This window comes from Saccopteryx leptura, chromosome X, assembly GCF_036850995.1.
Source record: "Saccopteryx leptura isolate mSacLep1 chromosome X, mSacLep1_pri_phased_curated, whole genome shotgun sequence".
Taxonomy (NCBI): Eukaryota; Metazoa; Chordata; class Mammalia; order Chiroptera; family Emballonuridae; genus Saccopteryx; species Saccopteryx leptura.
The window spans coordinates 22,541,585-22,561,460 of NC_089516.1; the positions used below are offsets into that span (position 1 = coordinate 22,541,585).

The following is a 19,876-nucleotide window of genomic DNA, read 5'->3' on the forward strand; positions in this document are numbered from 1 at the left end:
TTAAATGATCCAATCAAAAGACATACGGTAGCTGCATGGATAAGAAAACAGGACCCGTACATATGCTGTCTACAAGAGACACACCTTAAAACAAAAGATGCACATAGATTGAAGGTAAAAAGATGGATAAAAACATTTCATGCAAATGGAAATGAAAAAACAGCTGGGGTAGCAATACTTATATCAGACAAAATGGACTTTAAAACAAAGGATATAGTAAGAGATAAAGAAGGCCACTACATAATGATAAAGGGAGTAATCCAACAAGAAGATATAACTATTATAAATATCTATGCACCTAATATAGGAGCACCTAAATATATAAAGCAGACTTTGATGGATATAAAGGGTGAGATCAACAGCAATATTATAATAGTGGGGAATTTCAATATCCCACTAATATCATTAGATAGATCCTCAAGAAAGAAAACTAAGAAAGAAACAGCAGACTTAAAGGACACATTACATCAACTCGATTTAATAGATATCTTCAAAAACTTTCACCCTAAAGCATCAGAATATACATTCTTTTTAAGTGCTCATACTACATTCTCTATGATAGACCACATGTTAGGGCACAAAAGTGGCCTCAACAAATTTAAGAAGATTGAAATCATATCAAGCACTTTCTCTGATCACAATGGCATGAAACTAGAAATGAACCAGAACAGAAAAGCTCAAAAATTCTCAAACACGGCCCTGGCCGGTTGGCTCAGCGGTAGAGTGTCGGCCTGGCGTGCGGGGGTCCTGGGTTCGATTCCCGGCCAGGGCACATAGGAGAAGCCCCCATTAGCTTCGCCACCCCCCTCCTTCCTCAGTGACTCTCTCTTCCCCTCCCACAGCCAAGGCTCCATTGGAGCAAAGATGGCCCGGGTGCTGGGGATGGCTCCTTGGCCTCTGCCCAAGGTGCTAGAGTGGCTCTGGCCACAGCAGAGCGATGCCCCGGAGGGGCAGAGCATCGCCCCCTGGTGGGCAGAGCATCGCCCCTGGTGGGCGTGCCGGGTGGATCCCAGTCCGGCGCATGCGGGAGTCTGTCTGACTGTCTCTCCCCGTTTCCAGATTCGGAAAAATACAAAAAAAAACACCAAATTCTCAAACACATGGAAAATAAATAGCAGGTTGTTAAATAACGAATGGATTAAGAATGAGATCAAAGAAGAAATAAAAAATTCCTAGAAATGAATGACAACAAGCATACAGCAACTCAAAATTTATGGGACACAGCAAAAGCATTACTGAGAAGGAAGTTCAGAGCACTACAGGCACACTTTACGAAACTAGAAAGATCTCAAATAAAGAACTTAACCCTGCATCTAAAAGAACTAGAAAAAGAACAGCAAGTAAAGCCCAGAGAAAGTAGAAGGAAGGAAATAATAAAGATCAGAGCAGAAATAAATGACATAGAGGCAAAAGAAACAATACAGAGGATCAATGAAACTAGGAGTTACTTCTTTGAAAAGGTAAACAAGATTGATGAGCCTTTACTATACTCACCAAGAAAAAAAGAGAGAGGACTCAAATAAATAAAATTGGAAATGAGAGTGGAGAAATAACAACTGACACAACAGAAATACAAAGTATTGTAAGAAAATACTATGAAGTACTGTATGCTAAAAAGCTAGACAACCCAGATGAAATGGACAAATTCCTTGAAACATACAATCTTCCAAAAATCAATCTGGAAGAATCAGAAAACCTAAACAGACCGATTACACCAAATGAGATAGAAACAGTTATCAAAAAAACTCCCAACAAAGAAAAGCCCGGTGCCTGATGGCTTCACAAGTGAATTCTACTAAATATTCAAAGAAGAACTGAATCCTATCCTTTTCAAGCTATTTCAAAAAATTCAAGAGGAAGGAAGACTTCCAAGCTCCTTTTATGAGGCGGGCATAATTCTGATTCTAAAACCAGGCAAAGACAACACAAAGGAAGAAAATTATAGGCCAATATCCCTGATGAATATAGATGCTAAAATCCTCAACAAAATATTAGCAAACCGGATCCAACAATATATGGAAAAACTCATACACCATGATCAAGTGGGATTTATTCTGGGGAGGCAAGGCTGGTACAATATTCATAAACCAATCAATGTGATTAATCACATAAACAAAAGGAAGGAGAAAAACCACATGATAATTTCAATAGATGCAGAAAAAGCATTGGATAAAATCCAGATCAAAACTCTCAGCAAAGTGGGAATACAGGGAACATACCTCAACATGATAAAGGCCATCTATGACAAACCCACAGCCAACATCATACTCAATGGGAAAAAATTAAAAGCAATCCCCTTAAGATCAAGAACAAGGCAGGTGTGCCCCCTTCCATCACTCTTATTCAACATAGTCCTGGAAGTCCTAGCCACAACAATCAGATAAGAAGAAGAAATAAAGGGCATTTAAGTTGGAAGAGAAGAAGCAAAACTATCATTATTTGCAGATGATATGATATTGTATATACAAAACCCTAAAGTCTCAGTCAAAAAACTACTGGACCTGATATATAAATTCAGCAGAGTTGCAGGATATAAAATTAATACTCAAAAATCAGAGGCATTTTTATACACTAACAATGAACAGTCAGAAACTGAAATTAAGGAAACAATCTCCTTCACCATTACAACCAAAAATATAAACTACCTAGGAGTAAATTTAACCAAGGAGACTAAAGACTTGTACTCGGAAAATTATAAAACATTGATAAAAGAATTCAAGGAAGATACAAACAAGTGGAAGCACATACCGTGCACATGGTTAGGAACAATAAACTTCATTAAAATGTCTATATTACCCAAAGCAATCTACAAATTCAATGCAATACCAATTAAAATACCAATGAAATACTGCAAAGATATAGATCACATATTGAAAAATTTATTTGGAACCAAAAAAGAACATGAATAGCCTCAGCAATCTTAAAAAAGAATAATAAAGTCGAAGGTATCACACATCCTGATATCAAGTTATACTACAAGGCCATTGTACTCAAAACAGCCTGGAACTGGCATAAGAACAGGCATATAGATCAATGGAACAGAACAGAGAACCCAGAGGTAAACCCACAGCTCTATGGACAACTGATATTTGACAAAGGAGGTAAGGAAATACAATGGAGTAAAGACAGTTCTTTAATAAATGGTGTTGGGAAAATTGGACAGCTACCTGAGAAAAAAATAAAACTAGACCACCAACTTACACCATTCACAAAAATAAACTCAAAATGGATAAAAGACTTAAATGTAAGCCGTGAAACTATAAACATCTTAGAAGAAAACATAGGCAGTAAGCTCTCCGACATGTCTCGGAGCAATATATTTGCTGATTTATCTCCATGGGGAAGTGAAATAAAAGATAGGATAAACAAATGGGACTATATCAAACTAAAAAGCTTTTGCACAGCTAAAGACAATAAAAACAGAATAAAAGGCAAATTACACCATGGGAGAACATATTTGACAATACATCTGATAATTGGTTAATAACCAAAATTCATAAAGAACTTGTAAATCTCAACACCAGAAAGACTAACAATCCAATCAAGAAATGTGAAAAAGAAACAAATAGACACTTCTCCAAAGAGGACATACAGATGGCCAATAGGCATATGAAAAAATGCTCAACATCACTAATCATTAGAGAAATGCAAATTAAAACCACAGTGAGATATCACCTCACACCAGTCAGAATGGCACTCATTCATCAACAAAACAACACAGAATAACTGCTGGCGAGGATGTGGAGAAAAGGGAACCCTCCTACAATGCTGGTGGGAATGCAGATGGTGCAGCCTCTGTGGAAAACAGTATGGAGATTCCTCAAAAAATTGAAAATCGAACTGCCTTTTGACCCAGCTATCCCACTTTTAGGAATATACCCCAAGAACACCATACATCTGCTCCAAAAGGAGAAATGGACTCCCATGTTTGTGGCAGCATTGTTCACAATAACGAAGATCTGGAAACAGCCCAAGTGTCCGTCAAAGGATGAGTGGATTAAAAAGTTTGGGTACATATATACTATGAAATACTACTCAGCCATAAGAAATGATGACATCGGATCATTTATAATAACATGGATGGACCTTGATAACATTATACAGAGTGAAATATGTAAATCAGAAAACACTAAGAACTATATGAATCCATACATAGAAGGGACATAAAAATGAAACTCAGAGACATGGACAAGAATGTAATGGTAACAGGGGTGGGGGTGTGGGGGGATGGTATGAGGAAGGAGATAGAGGGGGTGGGGAGGGGAGGAGCACAAAGAAAACCACTTAGAAGGTGACAGAAGACAATTTTACAATGAGTGAGGGGTATGCAGCATAATCTAATGTCAAAATAATCTCAAGATGTTTTCTCTCAACATATGTACTGTGATTTATCAATGTCACTCCATTAAATTTAATAATAAAAAATTATTATTTAGATTCACATAGAAAGCCCAAATTAAAAACAAAATAATAATAATATAATTAGTGGTGGCATAAGGTGTGACACAGCTTAAAAATAATACATCTATTCATTTCATAAATTTCAATTTACCTTTCATTATATTCTACATTTTAATTCCCTCGAGTTTGTTACTTCAGAAATCAAACATACAACATAAAGAGAAAAAGTGCCAAACAACCAGAGGGTGACAAGCTTTCATTGGAAATATTTTCAAAGTAGCTTTACTGGCTTTTGTCAGATATTATTTAATATATTTATTAATATTTTAAAGCTCTTATATCATAATCTAGTTTTGTGTACCTCTTTTATTGTTCCTATTTCAGTATTAAATGCAGGAAGTAATAAACTACCTTTCAATATATCTTTTTTTATACTTAAAATGGTCATTAGGACAGAGAACCAGCTGTTAAATTATTTGAATCCCACCACTGATGGTAGGTACAGTATATGAAAATGTGATCAACACCACTAATCATCAAGAAAATACAAATCAAAGCCACAATCAGATATCACCTCAGCACTATATGAATAGCTATCATCAAAAATACAAATACAAACAAATGTTGGTGAGGGTACTGAAAAAAGGAAACTTTGCACACTGTTGGTAGGACTATAAATTAGTACAGCCATTTGAAAAAACAGTTGAAAAGCAGTTGAAAAGATTACTACACTGCTACTTATTACATGTTTCAACAATATCATTCCTGTGTATATATCCAAAGGAAATAAAATATCTCAAAAAGATATCTGCATACCTATGCTCATTTCACCATTTATTCACAATAGCCATAGAAATGTGCTGTAGATATACAGTGGAATATTAATTAGCCTTAAAAGTGGAAACCATCCTGTCATATGGCACATTAATGAACCTGGGAGACATGGTTATTAGTGAAGTAAGTCAGACAATGGAAGGTAAATACTGCATAATTCTTCCTATATGAGCTATCTAGAATTGTCAAACACATAGAAACACAGCGTAGAATGCTGGTAAGCAGGGTGTGGGCAAAGGGAGAAATGAGGAGTTGCTGTTCAACAGGTATAGTTTCAGTTATGCAAGATGAATGAGGTCTAGAGTCCTGCAGAAAAACACTGTGCTCCTATTTAACAATAGTGTATTGTGCACTTGAAAATTGAAGAGAGTATTCCCATGTTAAACATTAAGCTGATTAAATGCAGATATTTAGAAAAGATAATGCTTATCATGTTAACGGGTATGTAAATGGTGCAGCCACTATGGAAAAACAGTATAGACTCAAAGTATCCCAAAAAATGGAGTCAGTCTCTTGAACACTACCCCCGGCCCTCAGCTCCCAGCTCACAGACATGCTAGACAGCCCAGACACAGAGGAACCACGGACTCCTAACCCATGGGGTCCCGCGGAGCCCAGTGTCCACTGAGCTCTCAGGCACCCCGGACTGCCCTGTCATAAAGGGCCCCTAAATTCAGCCATTGGGGTTTTGTGGAGGCCTGCAGTAGGCACCCTGGACAGCCCTGCCTGAAAAGAACCATGGACTCCAAGCAGTGGGATTCCCAGAGCCGAGCCCTTGGCTTTCAGCCCTCAGGGATCCTGGAAAGCCCTGTGGGAAAGAACCCCTGCCTCCAGCCATTACAGTCCTTTAAAACTTGGTACCAGATTCTCAGCCCTCAGGCGCCTTGGACAGCCCCGCAGGAAGGACCCACCGACTTGGCTAAGAGCCAGGGCCTTTTTCCATGCACTTCCCTTCCACTGTTGTCCAGTTGCCGGGTGCCGCGGATTCACAAGACTCGCTTAGAAACTAGGTAAGCCACCCCCAGTAGATTTAGCAGAAACCACCCGCACACATGACGAAAGTGCGCCCCCACTTATTCCCAGGCCCCTGGCTCTCAGAGTCCCCAGCAGGGCGGCCACACTGAATTCGGCCTGGAAGGTGTTAGCGAGCAGGCCTGGCAATATGGCGGTAGCCCCGGGTTTGTAGGTGGACATCCAGGGTCTGAAGTGGGTTGAGGACTAGGGCCCTGGGTACTAAGAGCAGACCTTCCTCCATAGAAGGGGGCACATGGGACCCGTTCCTGCAGTCGGCTGCAGGAGGTGCCGGTCAAAAGAAACAAAAAAAGCGAAGGAACATCTGCTCTGGAGGAAACTACGGAGTTGAGGGCTACAGCCCACCAATCGCAAGCTCAGCAGATGTGGCACGGGGCTCAGCACGCAGGCTGAGGTGACCCCTCATTTCCTCTGCGGTGGTCTCAGAAAGTTAAGGTTCTTGCTTTAGTGGAGGAAGCCCAATTCACAAAGAGGGACACAGCCCACAGCAGGATTTGGGTTGTGACACTGGGAGAGGAAGGAGGACCCCTCCCAGAGTGCAGGGGGCCAGGTAAAGTCCCAGCCCTGTTCGCACGCCTCACAGACATGGGCATATCGCCAAGAAGAGCTGTACTCAGCTCTGGCCGCGGCTCAGTGGAGAGAGCATCAGCTCAGTGGAAAGACAATCGCAGGGCTGATGAATGACACAGGTTCGACTCCCACTTAGGGCACGATGTAAACGCTACCATCTGCTTCTCCCTCTCCCCCATATCTCCCCCTCCTCTCCACAGCCAGTGGTTTGATTGGTTGCAGTGTACCCAGGCACTGAGTTGGAACAGTCTATCTAAGGTGGTAAAAGTAGTGCAGATGGGGTTGCCTGGTGGATCCTGGTGAGATGCATATGGGAGTATGCCTCACTGTCTCTCCTCTTATCCTCCAAAAGTAATAGTAATAATAAAAGTTTTTAAAATGTTGTACTCAGTTCTTCTCAGAACATCTCAGGTAGGTGACACATCAGGTCAAAAGGGGCAGCCTCAGGTCAGCAGAAAGAAGATTTCCCATTTGTGCCAGGTTTCACAGAGTCCCTAGAGGGCTTTGTGAATAGGCTACACATTAGCAATGGGGCCACAATGAATCCTGCCTGTTTTCCTCAAGAATTGATGTCGGGCAGGGGTGCCTATCAGGTCTTCCTGAGGCATAACACTGAAGTGAACGCCATGGACTGAGAGGAGAAATCATGACATTACTGTGAGTCCAATTATACCTTGAATTCAGATGCTATGTCAAACCAAGTACCTTAGGACCTAAACATGCTTGCAGCAGGCCTCACTCTTAGGAGACCAAACGTGGTCAGATAAAGTCAACTTCAGTTCTTCCTACTGGGTCTGGGAGCTTGGCTCTTACTGGAAAGGATTTCTTTCTCTGAGCCCAATTGAGGAACCTGAGTGAATACTCAAAGAATCAACCAAGCCTGAATAAAAGAGACATTAAAGCATCCATTTCAACCATGTACCCTCACTGGAGAAATCTCAGGGAGGACATGTCAGGTTGAGCATGCCACCTCACTAATTTGTTTTAGTAAGAAATTAAATTTAATGTGGTGACATTCTTCCATAGGAATGTATACGTTTCAGGTAAACATCTCAATAGTATTTCAACTATTGATTGTGTTGTGTGCCCATCACCCAAAGTCAGATCACTTTCCGTCACCGTATGTTTGTTTCTCTTTACCCACCTTACTTCATATCAGATCTATAAGAAGTAATATTAGACTGAGGGTATGGCCACCACTCAGCCAAAGGGTACTTGTCTTTAAAGTAGCCCAGGTGAGGCACGTGACTGACAACTGAGGATCCACACACACTCAGGACACAAAGAACTCCTCTAAGCTGTGAACACTAGCTTTGTCCTGATAAAGAAGTGGACTAAGGTTCCCCTCCACTTCTATCTCCTGGGTCCCAGAGAAAATAAAGGAGTCAGCATCAGAGTAGAAGAAGTGAGTGTGCCCATGCTAAGCCCAGAGTTGACAGGATAATACTGCAGATGAACCGACAGTACACCTCATGCCAGAACAAAAGGACCCAGAGTACATCACCTGCTGTCATCTGAGTAAGTTTAGATAGGGATGGTAGTGTACAGCACAGCTCACGCTTAAGATCGTGTGTTTCCCTATATGGTTTTTAGGGGACAGAATGTCCAGGAAAACAGGAGCCTAGTGGGTTTCTAGGTTAATGTTCTCAAGATAGCCTGTAGAGCCTGCCTTCCGTAAAGTCACAGTGCAATCTACCTGCTGAAGGTGCTCATTTGTCTCATTCTCCATCTATCAGGTGTCCAAATAACCTGTCCGTTCACCTTCACCTCTATCTGCTGTCCTGAACAACAGCCGTCATGCCTCGTGGTCAGAAGAGTAAGCTCCGTGCTCGTGAGAAACGCCACCAGAACAAAGCTGAGACCCAAAGTCCTGAGAGTGTTCAGACGGCTGCAGGAGAGGAAGAAGAGGCTGCTTGCTCTTCCTCTTCTGTTTTCGGGGAAGCCTCCTTGAGTTCCACTGGTGCTGTCTCTCTGCAGGTGTCTCCAAGTGCTCCAGACACCACTGGTGCCACTGCAGGGGTTTCATGCAAAAGATCTGAGGTAAAAGCCAGAGGCCGTGTTCACAAAAGAAAAAATGCCCCCCAGGCCTCAACTTCCACTGAGTTTTGTGACCTGGATCTTCTAACCAAGAAGGCGAGAATGGTGATGAAGTACGTGCTTTGTCAGTATCAACTGAAGAAGCCCATTAGAAAGGCAGAAATGCTGAAGATAGTCCACAAATGGTACAAGAAGGATTTTCCTGAGATCCTCAGGAGGGTCACTGACCAATTGGATCTGATCTATGGCCTGGAATTGAAAGAAGACAAGCCAAACGGTACCTTCTACAGCCTTACCGAAACTCCAGGTACTAGCAGTCTTAACAAGTGCTGGAGATATCCTATAAAAGGAATTCTGATGCTTCTACTGGGTGTGATCTTCTTGAATGGCAAGTGCGCCTCTGAAGAAGAGCTCTGGAGATTTCTGAATTTCATGGGCGTCTATGATGGAAAGAAACACTTTATCTATGGGGATCCCAGAAAGCTTATCACCCAAGATTTGGTGCAGGAAGAATATCTGGTGTACCGGCAGGTGCCCTTCAGTGATCCTCCAGGTTATGAGTTCCTGTGGGGTCCAAGAGCCGAAGCTGAGACCTCCACATTGAAAGTGCTAGAGTTTTTCGCCAAGCTCAATGATTCTGATGTTACTGACTTTCCAATTCTGTATGCAAAGGCTTTGAGAGAGGATCAAGAGAGAGCTCAAAGCAGAGCCCAAGCTGCATCCACATCCACAGCTGGCCCTCCTTCCGAGGCCAGTGGGAGCTCCAGTACCACATCTAGCTGAGTCCCGCACCCTGAGTGACCTGGAGCTGGAGTCTTCAGTTTTGCATTGAAAAGGCCTGTTAAGCAGTTTTCTAATATGCAAAATATGTTGTTGGCTTCTTTTTCTTTTGTTTGGTATTTTCAAGTAGTGTACTTTTAGCATATTTACTTAGATTCAAGATACAAGTTTCAGAATATTACAGATGTCACTTTTATTGCCATTTACCAGGTTAAGAGTATTAAGAGTATTATTTTTGACATTTAAATTGAAATCCTTCAATGACTTTTCTGATCCAGTGCTAGATAACGTGGTTTGAGGATAAGAGTATCCACTGAGATGTGAAAAAACTTTGCACTAAAATAGTTGGTAGCAATAGGCAGTAGATAGGTAAGTAGATAGACTGATAGATAGATACATACATACATACATGCTTTTTGACTATAGACATACACACAGAATAATATTGGCTAGTTTTTCATATCTTTTAAATGACTGCTGCCATATGATATATTCATTTTGACTGTTCAACAGAGTGATTAGGAATTTTCATAAGTTAAAAGTATTCACCCTTTTAAGTCTTGTCTCATCTGATCCTTATGTAGCTGTTGCAATGTTAATAACTCTATTACCTATATGTACCCAGCCGTATCTGTCACAGCGAAGATATGAAAGCAATCTAAGTGTCCATCTGTAGACAAATGGATCAAGATGTGGTGCATTGACAAAATTAGTCAATTGTTTGCCTTATTACATTTATTTTGTAAATTTGAAAGCTATATACCTGGATTTGTTTATGTTTTTCAAGGACGTTTGAGAATATAAATCATAGTGAATCCAACCTGTTTGTTCATGGCTTTTATTTTTGACAATCATTAATTCAGTATCAGCTCTTTGGAAATATTCATTCTTGCACTGGGGATGTTTAGGCAAAGAAGACCCAGCCTCTACCCATAGATTCTAGGAGAACTATTATTGCAGAAGAAGGTGCAGTATTCTAATTATTAAGGAAAAAGTGAAAAGGAGAGTAAAGAGGGGGTGGAGGTAGCATATTACCTATTATCTTGTTTCAATTCTAAGCAGAATTTTGTTTCATGAGAAGGTTGTTTTTTTTCTCTAAAACATGACATATTTTCTAACAAGACACAGAAGTAAGAAAAAATTCTCACTGGATTGATAATAACATCTGAGTTCAGAGACAGTCACAGTTATAATGGGCATTCTCTAAGTTCTCAGTATAAGTCAGGCTCAGTGAAAAATGCTTTCCATACATCACGTGTGTCCCACTGGACACAAACAGAGCTTATCAGAGTCACTGTACAGGGAGAGCCTGAAGATTGTAGAGTTGAAGCTTCCTAATGTGCAAAATCCATGGGTCTCATAGAGGGCAAGGCTGGAACTGGATTCCTGGTGTAAATTATGGTAAACCCACACTGGTCTACTTCCCCCACCCCGAGACACACCCTGTGCTTCTTATTTTAATTTTCTTGTCAGTACATGAAAATATATCTGAAGTGGTAAAAGGAATGGCCCTGTTCCCAAACTACTGGATTGGAAAACAGCCATAACAGGAAGAATGCCATTACAATTGAGAAGTAGAAATAAACAAATGAAAGTGACAGTGTCTGTGACGGTATGATCATCTCCATTTCCAGTGTTCGATAATCGCAAAGATCAGGGGCTCTCAAAATTATCCAAGACAGCCTTTTCCATATAGAAAGTAAGTCTATCAGAACAGAAGTTAGATGAGAATTCTCATCTGAATGACTAAGAGGAGTAGATAAAAGTATTTTTCTTCCTCAGACATCCCACTACCTGTTCGTAGACTCCTTTGTGCTACAGTTTACTCCTACACAGGGATCCAATCTCTGCAAGTGTGCTGTGGTTGCTGCTTCAGATTTTTTGAATATGTTGTATTTATCAGAAAGCTTTTAATCCAAAATATAGGAACCAAGATGAAGGTGTCATATATGGGGCAGAGGAAACGAACACCCCATGATGTCGGTGGTCACAGGGATACCTTCTCTATCTGTTCTCAGACATGAGGGTCTCAGAAACAGCTTCCAGGCTGAAAATACTCTCATTCTTCAGGCATCTCAGGGGACTAAGCCTTAGTCTAATGGCAAGGCGCCCAGGTCAGTAGAAGAAGGAGTGTCAGGTTCTCAAAGAAATGTCTGAGCCTGACCAGGTGGTGGCACAGTGTATAGACCATCAGACTGGGATGTGGAGGACCAACATTCGAGACCCTGAGGTCGCTTGCTTGAGCACAGACTCATCTGGTTTGAGCAAAGCTCTCCAGCTTGGACCCAAGGTTGCTGGCATGAGCAAAGGGTTACTTGGTCTGCCGTAGCCCCACGGTCAAGGCACATATGAGAAGGCAATCAATGAACAACTAAAGTGCTGCAACGAGAAACTGATGATTGATGCTTCTCATCTCTCTCTGATCCGGTCTGTCTGTCCCTAGCTATCCCTATCTCAGACTCCCTCTCTGTTTAGGTAAAAAAAAAAAAAATGTCAGTGATAAAGCTTATTGAGGATGATGGCAGGACCCAGGCTGAAAAGTAGGATCCCATAAAGTTCTATCCCAGTTGTCAGTGATGTTGAAAAATGTTATCTGTGTGAGGCTAACACTACAGTTCAATTCAGGGCCCTGGAGTGTGTAGAATTTGTCTGTAGGCTACAGTCTCAGATCACAGAGTGGAGTCCCTGGAAGGGTGCAGATTCCAAGAAAATAACTTGCATAAGACCCTGGCCTGTTGTCTCAGTGGTAGTGTTGGCCCAGGATGTTGATGCCCTGGGTTGGATTCCAATTAAGGACACAGAAGGAAAGTGACCATCTGATTATATATCCCTCCCTTTTTCTCCCTCCTCTCTCTCTCCGCTCCTCCTGTCATTGCTCGAGTGCTTTGAGCAAGTTGGCCGTGGGTGTTGAGGTTGGCTCTATGGCCTGATGTCAGGTGTTAAAATACCTCAGTTGCCAAGTAACGGAGCAGTGGCCCCAGATGGGCACAACATCTCCCAGAAGGTGGTCAGCAGGGTAGATACTTGATGGAGCACATTCAAGAGTCTGTCTCACTGCTGCTCTGCCTCTCACTTAATAGAAAAAAAAAAAGAAAAATAAATAACTTCAAAGAAAACCAGTTAACTCAGAGTTAACAGAGATACAACGAAACTCTCCTCTGCTATTATCCCTGGGAGACACAGGCAAAGTAGGCGGGATCAAGTTCCCCTTAGATTTGCCTGCTTGGTCTCAGAGAGAAGTGAGGGTTGATTTACAGACTGGATCTTCAGCAGAGCAGAATCCCAGGCATGACAGGGACATGGCTAAAACCCTGAATGAGGACTGAGGCAACAAAGTGCTCCACAACAGGTACATGTTTAGAATATTCTGCTCTGTAGTTCTAAAGAGGTCAAAGGAGCAGCTTCCAGACAAAGGTTACCTCATATTTCATGAAAAGGGGTGGTCTAAGAGACTTAATTCTGCAGTGAATGGGAGAAACCCCATAGAGCAGAGGGAGATACCCAATTTCTAATAGCATTCAACATGATAACATGGAGTAACATGAATGGATCTTTCCCAGAAAGGAGGCCACTGAGAGCCCTGTCCTTGTCAGACCTGTGACTATGGCACTACTCATGGTGGCTTGATGAGTCCTACTTTCTCCCAGAGATCTCATGGAGGTGAGGAATGTCATCCAAGTCGGCATTCACAGGTCAGCAGAAGTGAATTCTCCAGATTGTGTCAGAAACCAAGGTAAGGATGCTGAAGACTGAAAGGACAGCTCATCTCGTAAGAGTGGGGCAGCACAAACCCCATTTTGGGAGCTTGGAGACCATGGGCTGCTGTGACCACATGAGGCACAGGTCACTTCTTCCTAGGGCATCTCAGGATATTGGGGGCTTAGTAGGGAAAGGATGAGCCTGGAAACAAGACAGAGGATATCTTCAGATTATGCAGGAGTCAGGAAGAGGACAGTGAGGAGCACTGTGTGGACACACACCCTGTGTCATCCGTGCCATACAGGATCTTCCCCAGCCAGCTCTAGGAGCTCCCAGGCAGCGATGTCACCCAGAGGGACCCATCAGTTCCCATTAAAGCGTAACATGAAAGTGAGGGTTGGGTCTGTGGGTGGTGATCACAAGTCAACAAAGGGAAAAACACTAAGCCTGCCTGTCATTCAAATTGAGGAGCTGAGCTGGGTCCTTGAGTGATTCCATCCTTTATTGGGGCGGAACCTGCTGCCAGAGCTTTCATTCTTCTGCCTCCATAGACAGGTGTGGGCAGATAAGGTCAACTTTGCCCACTCCTTTTCGGTCATAGGCAGTGTAAGCCTTACTATGAGGACAGAGGCCTCAGGTCAAGATGGAGGGCAGCCCCAGGCCATCTCAGGAATCAAATTTGGGGGCCTAAGTGTAGACCAGCGAATTCATCTAACCATAAATAGGAGAAGCAGAGGGTGGACTTACTGGACTGGGCATCTCTCAAAGGCAGGACCCTGATGAGACTAAGTGTAGTGCCCACAGCATAAAAAATATTTTTTCTGCTGTCACCTCAGGGACGCCCCTGGCAAAGATATCAGGATGGTTTGAGCCTAGGAAGTCTCAGGGAGGAGAGGGCTTCGGGGTAATGTGGGTGGTCTCCCTTTTGCAGAGAGAGGGACTGGGTCTCTAACAAGGATCACCCATGTGAAGACCCTGAGTGTTATGAGGGAACCCCTCAAATAGCAGAGGTAGCCACATAGAGTTCAGTTCTTTTCCTATCCCTGGGAGACCCAGAAGAGCTGCCACTGCAGAGTGCACGAATTCTACCGTGTGGTTCGGGGAGAAAAGGGCATTGCGCCATAGGATCGAACCCACGTCTGCAAAGAGAGGTGTCTTTTACACAGGTGAGCAAGGCGAGGACACTCAGTTCTAAATGAGGGTCTCTCTCACAAGGAGCAGGGACCTCACAGAGTCGCTGCCCTCTGTGCAGGCCTGTAAGGCCCGTGGAGTGCGCTAGCAGTGCGTCCTGACTGCCCCATTGATACTAGGGTAAGTGCGGACATTGATTGCAGCTGGACATATCGTGGGACTAGAGGGACGCGTCCAGGCTCTGAACACACAAGTGTGAGGACCTTGAGTGAGGATCTTGAGCCTACTGATTCTTGACAAACGGGGTCCCACAGAGCCCCGCCCTGCTCTCAGCCCTCAGGCACCATGGACAGCCCTGCCGGAAAGGACTTAAAGAATCCCAACAAATGGGGTCCCTCGAACACTGACCCCAGACTTCAGCCCTCAGCTCTCAGGCATGCTAGACAGAGCAGCCAGAGAGGAACCATGAACTCCTAACCAGTGGGGTCTCACAGAGCCCATCCTCTGCTCTCAGCTCTCAGGCACCCTGGACTGCCCTATCAGGAAGGACCCCTAAATTCAGCCATTGGGTTCCTTGGGAGGGCCGCACCCAGCACCCTGGACAGCCCTGCCTGAAAAGACCCATCGACGACAAGCAGTGGGTTCCCATGAGCCGCGACCTGGGATATCAGCCTTTAGCTATCCTGGAAAACTGGCGGGAAAGGACCTCCGCCTCCAGCCATTTCAGTCCTTCCAAACTTGGTGCCAGGTTCTCAGCCCTCAGGCACCGTGGACAGCCCTGCCTGAAAGGACCCATCTTTTTGGCTAAGAGCCCAGGACCTTTTTCCACGCGCTTGCATCCAACAGTTGTCTGGTTGCCGGGTATCGTGGAATCGCGGGATTGACTTCGAGGCTAGGTAAGCACCCCACAGTGGATTCTGCAGAAACCACACGCCCATATGACGAAGGTGCGCCCCCACTTTTTCCCAGGCCTCTGGCTCTCAGAGGCCCCAGCAGGGCGGCCACACTGAATTCTGCCTGGAAGGTGTTAGCGAGCAGGCCTGGCAATAAGGCGGTAGGCCCGGTTTTGTAGGTGGACATCCAGGTCTGAAGTGGGTTGAGGACGAGGGCCCTGGGTACTAAGAGCAGACTTTCATCCATAGAAGGGCGCACATGGGAGCCACTCCTGTAGTCGGCTGCAGAAGGAACTGGGCGAAGGAAACAGAAAAGCGAAGCAACATCCGCTCTCGAGGTAACTACGGGAGTTGAGGGCTACAGCCACCGACCACTCAGAAGCTCAGCAGATGCGGCCCAGGGCACAGCCCTCAGTGATCCCTCGCTTCCTCTGCTGATGCACTCAGAGATTTAAAGGCTTCAGTTTGGTGGAGAAAATCCAATTCACAAAAAGGGACACAGCCCACAGGAGGATTGGGGTTGTGACACTGTGAGAGGACGAAGGATCCCTCTCAGAGTGCACGGGGCCATGTAAAGTCCCAGCCCTGTTTGCAGGCCTCACAAACTTGGCCATATGGCCATGAAGAGTTGTACTCAGTTTTGGCCATGGCTCAGCGGATAGAGAATCGCAGGGCTTATGAAGGTGACAACTTCCACTCCCAGTTAGGTCACGGAGTAAACGCGACCATCTGCTTCCCCCCTCCACCTTCTCTCCCTCCTCCTCTCCGCTGGCAGTGGTTTGATGGGTTGCAGTGTACCCAGGCACTGAGGATAGCTGGGTTGCAGCTGTCAGTCTCAGGTGCTAAAAATAGTACATACAAATTTGCCGGGTGGATCCTGGTAAGGGTGAATGCAGCAGTCGGCCTCAGTATCTTTCTTCCTCTCATGTAAAAAATAATAATAATAAGGAAAAACAAAAGTGTCGTACTCAGTACTTCTCAGGCCATCTCTGGGAGGTGACACATTAGGTTGAAGGGGAACCTCACCTCAGCAGAAGGAGGATCTCATGTTTATACCAGCTTTCAGAGAGTCCCTTGAGGGCTTTGGCAATTGGCCACACATTACCAGGGGGGCCACAACAATCCTGCCTATCTTCCTCAAGCACTGATGTAAGGCAGGAGTATTTAACAGATCTCCCTGAGGCATAACACTGAAGTGAAAACCGTAGACTAGGAGGAGAAATCCTAGATCAACACAGGGACAAATCATGACATCAGCGTGAGTCTTATTATATACTGAATTCGGTTGCTTTGTGAAACCAACTACCTTAGGACCTAAACATGCTTACAGCAGGCCTCACTCTAGGGAGACCATGTTTGGTCAGATAAGGTCAATTTCATTTTCTTATTGGTTCTCAGAGAGCTCAGCTCTTACTGGAAAGTATTTCTCTCATCCCCCAATTTAGGAACCTGAGGGCATCCTCAGAGAACCAACCAACCTTGAATAAATGAGGCATTAAATCATCCATTTTAACCAAATACCATCACTTGAGGAATCTCATGGAGGACCTGTCAGGTTGAGCATCCCACCACAGTTCTTTTTCTTAGTTAGGAATTAAATTTAATGGGGTGGTATTCATCTTTAAGAATTCATAGGTTTCAGTTATACATCTCTATAGTACTTGAACTATTAAATGGGTTGTGTTCCCATTTCCAAGTCACATCATTTTCAGTCACTATACTTGTTTCTCTTTGCCCCATCACTTTATTTGAGATCAAGGGGAGATAGAATCATTAGAGTAAACCCAGTAAGCACATCCACCATCACAGCCGCCTGCTCTGTGTACGTTTGCATTTGATTCAGACCAACTATAATGAAACAACAGAGCCAAGAAATGGTGGGCCATTACCTTTAATTCTAGCTTGCACCCGGTAGGCGAGAAATACACACAGTGGGAAAACACTTCCCTTTCTATTCAGGGCTCCCAAAGCCACTACCTCATCTGAACACTGTATTCCGAGAATCAAAGGCCCCACCAGCCTTATTCACCTCTGTTCCCCATCTTCTTCTCTTTGCACTAACTCTGCACATATTGGCTACTCTCAGCACCCTGCCATCTTGGCTGCCTCTCCTCTGCAATGCTGATGGCAGGGTCTGAGAGAGAGATCCCAGTTTCTGCCTTATTTTATAGTGTAGAATTAAATCCTTTAAGCCAATATACAAATTAAGAAGTCTCTGATACAAAGCCACTTATCTGAGGCATAAACGGAATTCCTCATGAGAGTGCACCCTCCCTCATGCAACAGTCAAGGGTGTGGGGAAAAGCTTAGTTTTGAGAAGATCTTAGTATTAGAAGGATGTTGAAAAGATCTTAGTATTAAAAGGCTGGGAAAGGCTCAGTTTTAAACTAAGCCTTAGGCTATAAGGACCTTGCCAGTTTACAGCCTGTCTCCCACACCGAATGCAAACTATAAGTGACCAAACAGATATAACATATTTACAAACTTATTTGACTAACAATTAGTCTGAGGCGCCAGCCACCTGTCAGTCAAAGGAAAGTAGACTTATAGGAAGCCAAGGCATGTGACTGAAAATTGAGGATCCAAACAAACTCACGACACAAAGGACTCCATTAAGCTCTAAGCACTGGGTTTCCCCTGATAAAGAAGTGGACTGAGGCTCCCCTCCACTTCTATCTCCTGGGCCCCAGGGAGCATTAAGGTGTCAACATCAGAGTAAAAGAAGTGACGGTGCCCATGCTATGCCCAGAGTTGACAGGATAGTACTGTGGATGAACCGGCAGTACCCCACATGCCAGAACAAAGAGACGCACAGTACATTACCTGCTGTCATGTGAGTAAGTTTGGATAGGGATGGTAGCATGCAACACAGCTCACTCTTTAGATCCTGTGTTTCCTCTACGTGGTTCTTAGGGGACAGAATGTCCAGGAAAACAGGAGTCTATTGGGTTTCTAGGGTAATGTCCTCAAGATAGCCTATAGAGTTTGCTTCAGTAAAAACACTGTGCAATCTACCTGTTGAAGGTGCTCACATCATCTCATTCTCCATCTATCAGGTGGCCAAATAACCTGTCTGTTCACCCACAGCTCTGTCCGGTGTGCTGAACAACAGTCGTCATGCCTCGTGGTCAGAAGAGTAAGCTCCGTGCTCGTGAGAAACGCCGCCAGAACAAAGCTGAGGCCCAAGGTCTTGACAGTGTTCAGGCAGCTGCAAGAGAGGAAGAAGAGGCTGCTTGCTCTTCCTCTTCTGTTTTTGGTGAAGCCTCCTTGAGCTCCACTGGTGCTGTCTCTTTGCAGGTGTCTCCAAGTGCTCCAGACACCACTGGTGCCACTGCAGGGGTTTCATGCAAAAGATCAGGAAAAGCCAAAGGCCGTGTTCAGAGAAGTAAAAATGCTGCCCAGGCCTCAGCTTCCACTGAGATCTTTGCCCCAGATCTTCTAACTCAGAAGGCGATTCTGCTGGTAGAGTACCTGCTAGGTCAGTATCAACTGAAGAAGCCCATTAGAAAGGCAGAAATGCTGAAGGTAGTCCGCAAATGGTACAAGAAGGACTTTCCTGAGATCCTCAAGAGAGCCACTGACCGCATGGATCTGATCTATGGCCTAGAATTGAAAGAAGACAAGCCCAACGGGAACGTCTACAGCCTTTTCGAACCTCCAGGTGCTGGCAGGCTTAACAAGTGCTGGAGATTTCCTAGAAAAGGAATGCTGATGCCTCTGCTGGGTATGATCTTCTTGAATGGCAACTACGCCTCTGAGGCGGAGATCTGGGAATTCCTGAATATTATGGGCATCTATGAGAGAGAGTATCACTTCGTCTTTGGGGAGCCCAGGAAGCTTATCATGCAAGATTTGGTGCAGGAAGAATATCTACTGTACCTTCAAGTGCCCTACAGTGATCCTCCATGTTATGAGTTCTTCTGGGGGCCAAGAGCAGAAGCTGAGACCACCAAGATGAAAGTCCTGGAGTTTCTGACCAAGTTCAATGATTCTATCATCACTGACTATCCACTCCTATATGAAGAGGCTTTGCAAGAGGAGCAAGAGAGGGCTCAAACCAGAGCCCAAGCTGCATCCATATCCACGGCTGGCCCTCCTTCCGAGGACAGTGGGAGCTCCAGTACCGCATCTAGCTGCGTCCCGCACCCTGAGTGACCTCGAGCTGGAGTCTTCACTTTTGGGTTAAAAAGGCCTATTAATCAGTTTTCTAATATGCATAACATCTTGTTTTTGTGGGTAGTTTTTTTTCATTTTCAATTAGCAGTTTACTTTTGACAGAATGTTCACTTAGTTTAAGAATGACATGGATTGCACATTTATTGCTTTTTATTGAGTAACTAATAAGAATATTGTATTTCATATATAAATTTAAAATACTCCAAAAGATTTTGTGGTCCAATACAAGAGAACTTGGCTTTAGGATAAGGACATCTTTTGAGATATGAAAGAACTTCACACTAAAATAGTTGTTAGCAACAGGCAGTCCATGTGTAAGTAGA

At 44.0% G+C, this 19,876-nt stretch overlaps 2 protein-coding genes across 2 annotated transcripts; both read left to right on the plus strand.

The window, feature by feature from the left end:
* Positions 1-8,634: 8,634 nt before the first annotated feature.
* Positions 8,635-9,657, plus strand: LOC136386242 (melanoma-associated antigen B4-like). Its single transcript, XM_066357741.1, has one exon. The coding sequence runs from the start codon at positions 8,635-8,637 to the stop codon at positions 9,655-9,657; it is 1,023 nt and encodes a 340-aa protein (XP_066213838.1).
* An 8,837-nt stretch (positions 9,658-18,494) lies between these two features.
* On the plus strand, positions 18,495-19,532 carry LOC136386243 (melanoma-associated antigen B2-like). The gene has a single exon (XM_066357742.1). The coding sequence runs from the start codon at positions 18,495-18,497 to the stop codon at positions 19,530-19,532; it is 1,038 nt and encodes a 345-aa protein (XP_066213839.1).
* The last annotated feature ends 344 nt before the right edge of the window (positions 19,533-19,876 follow it).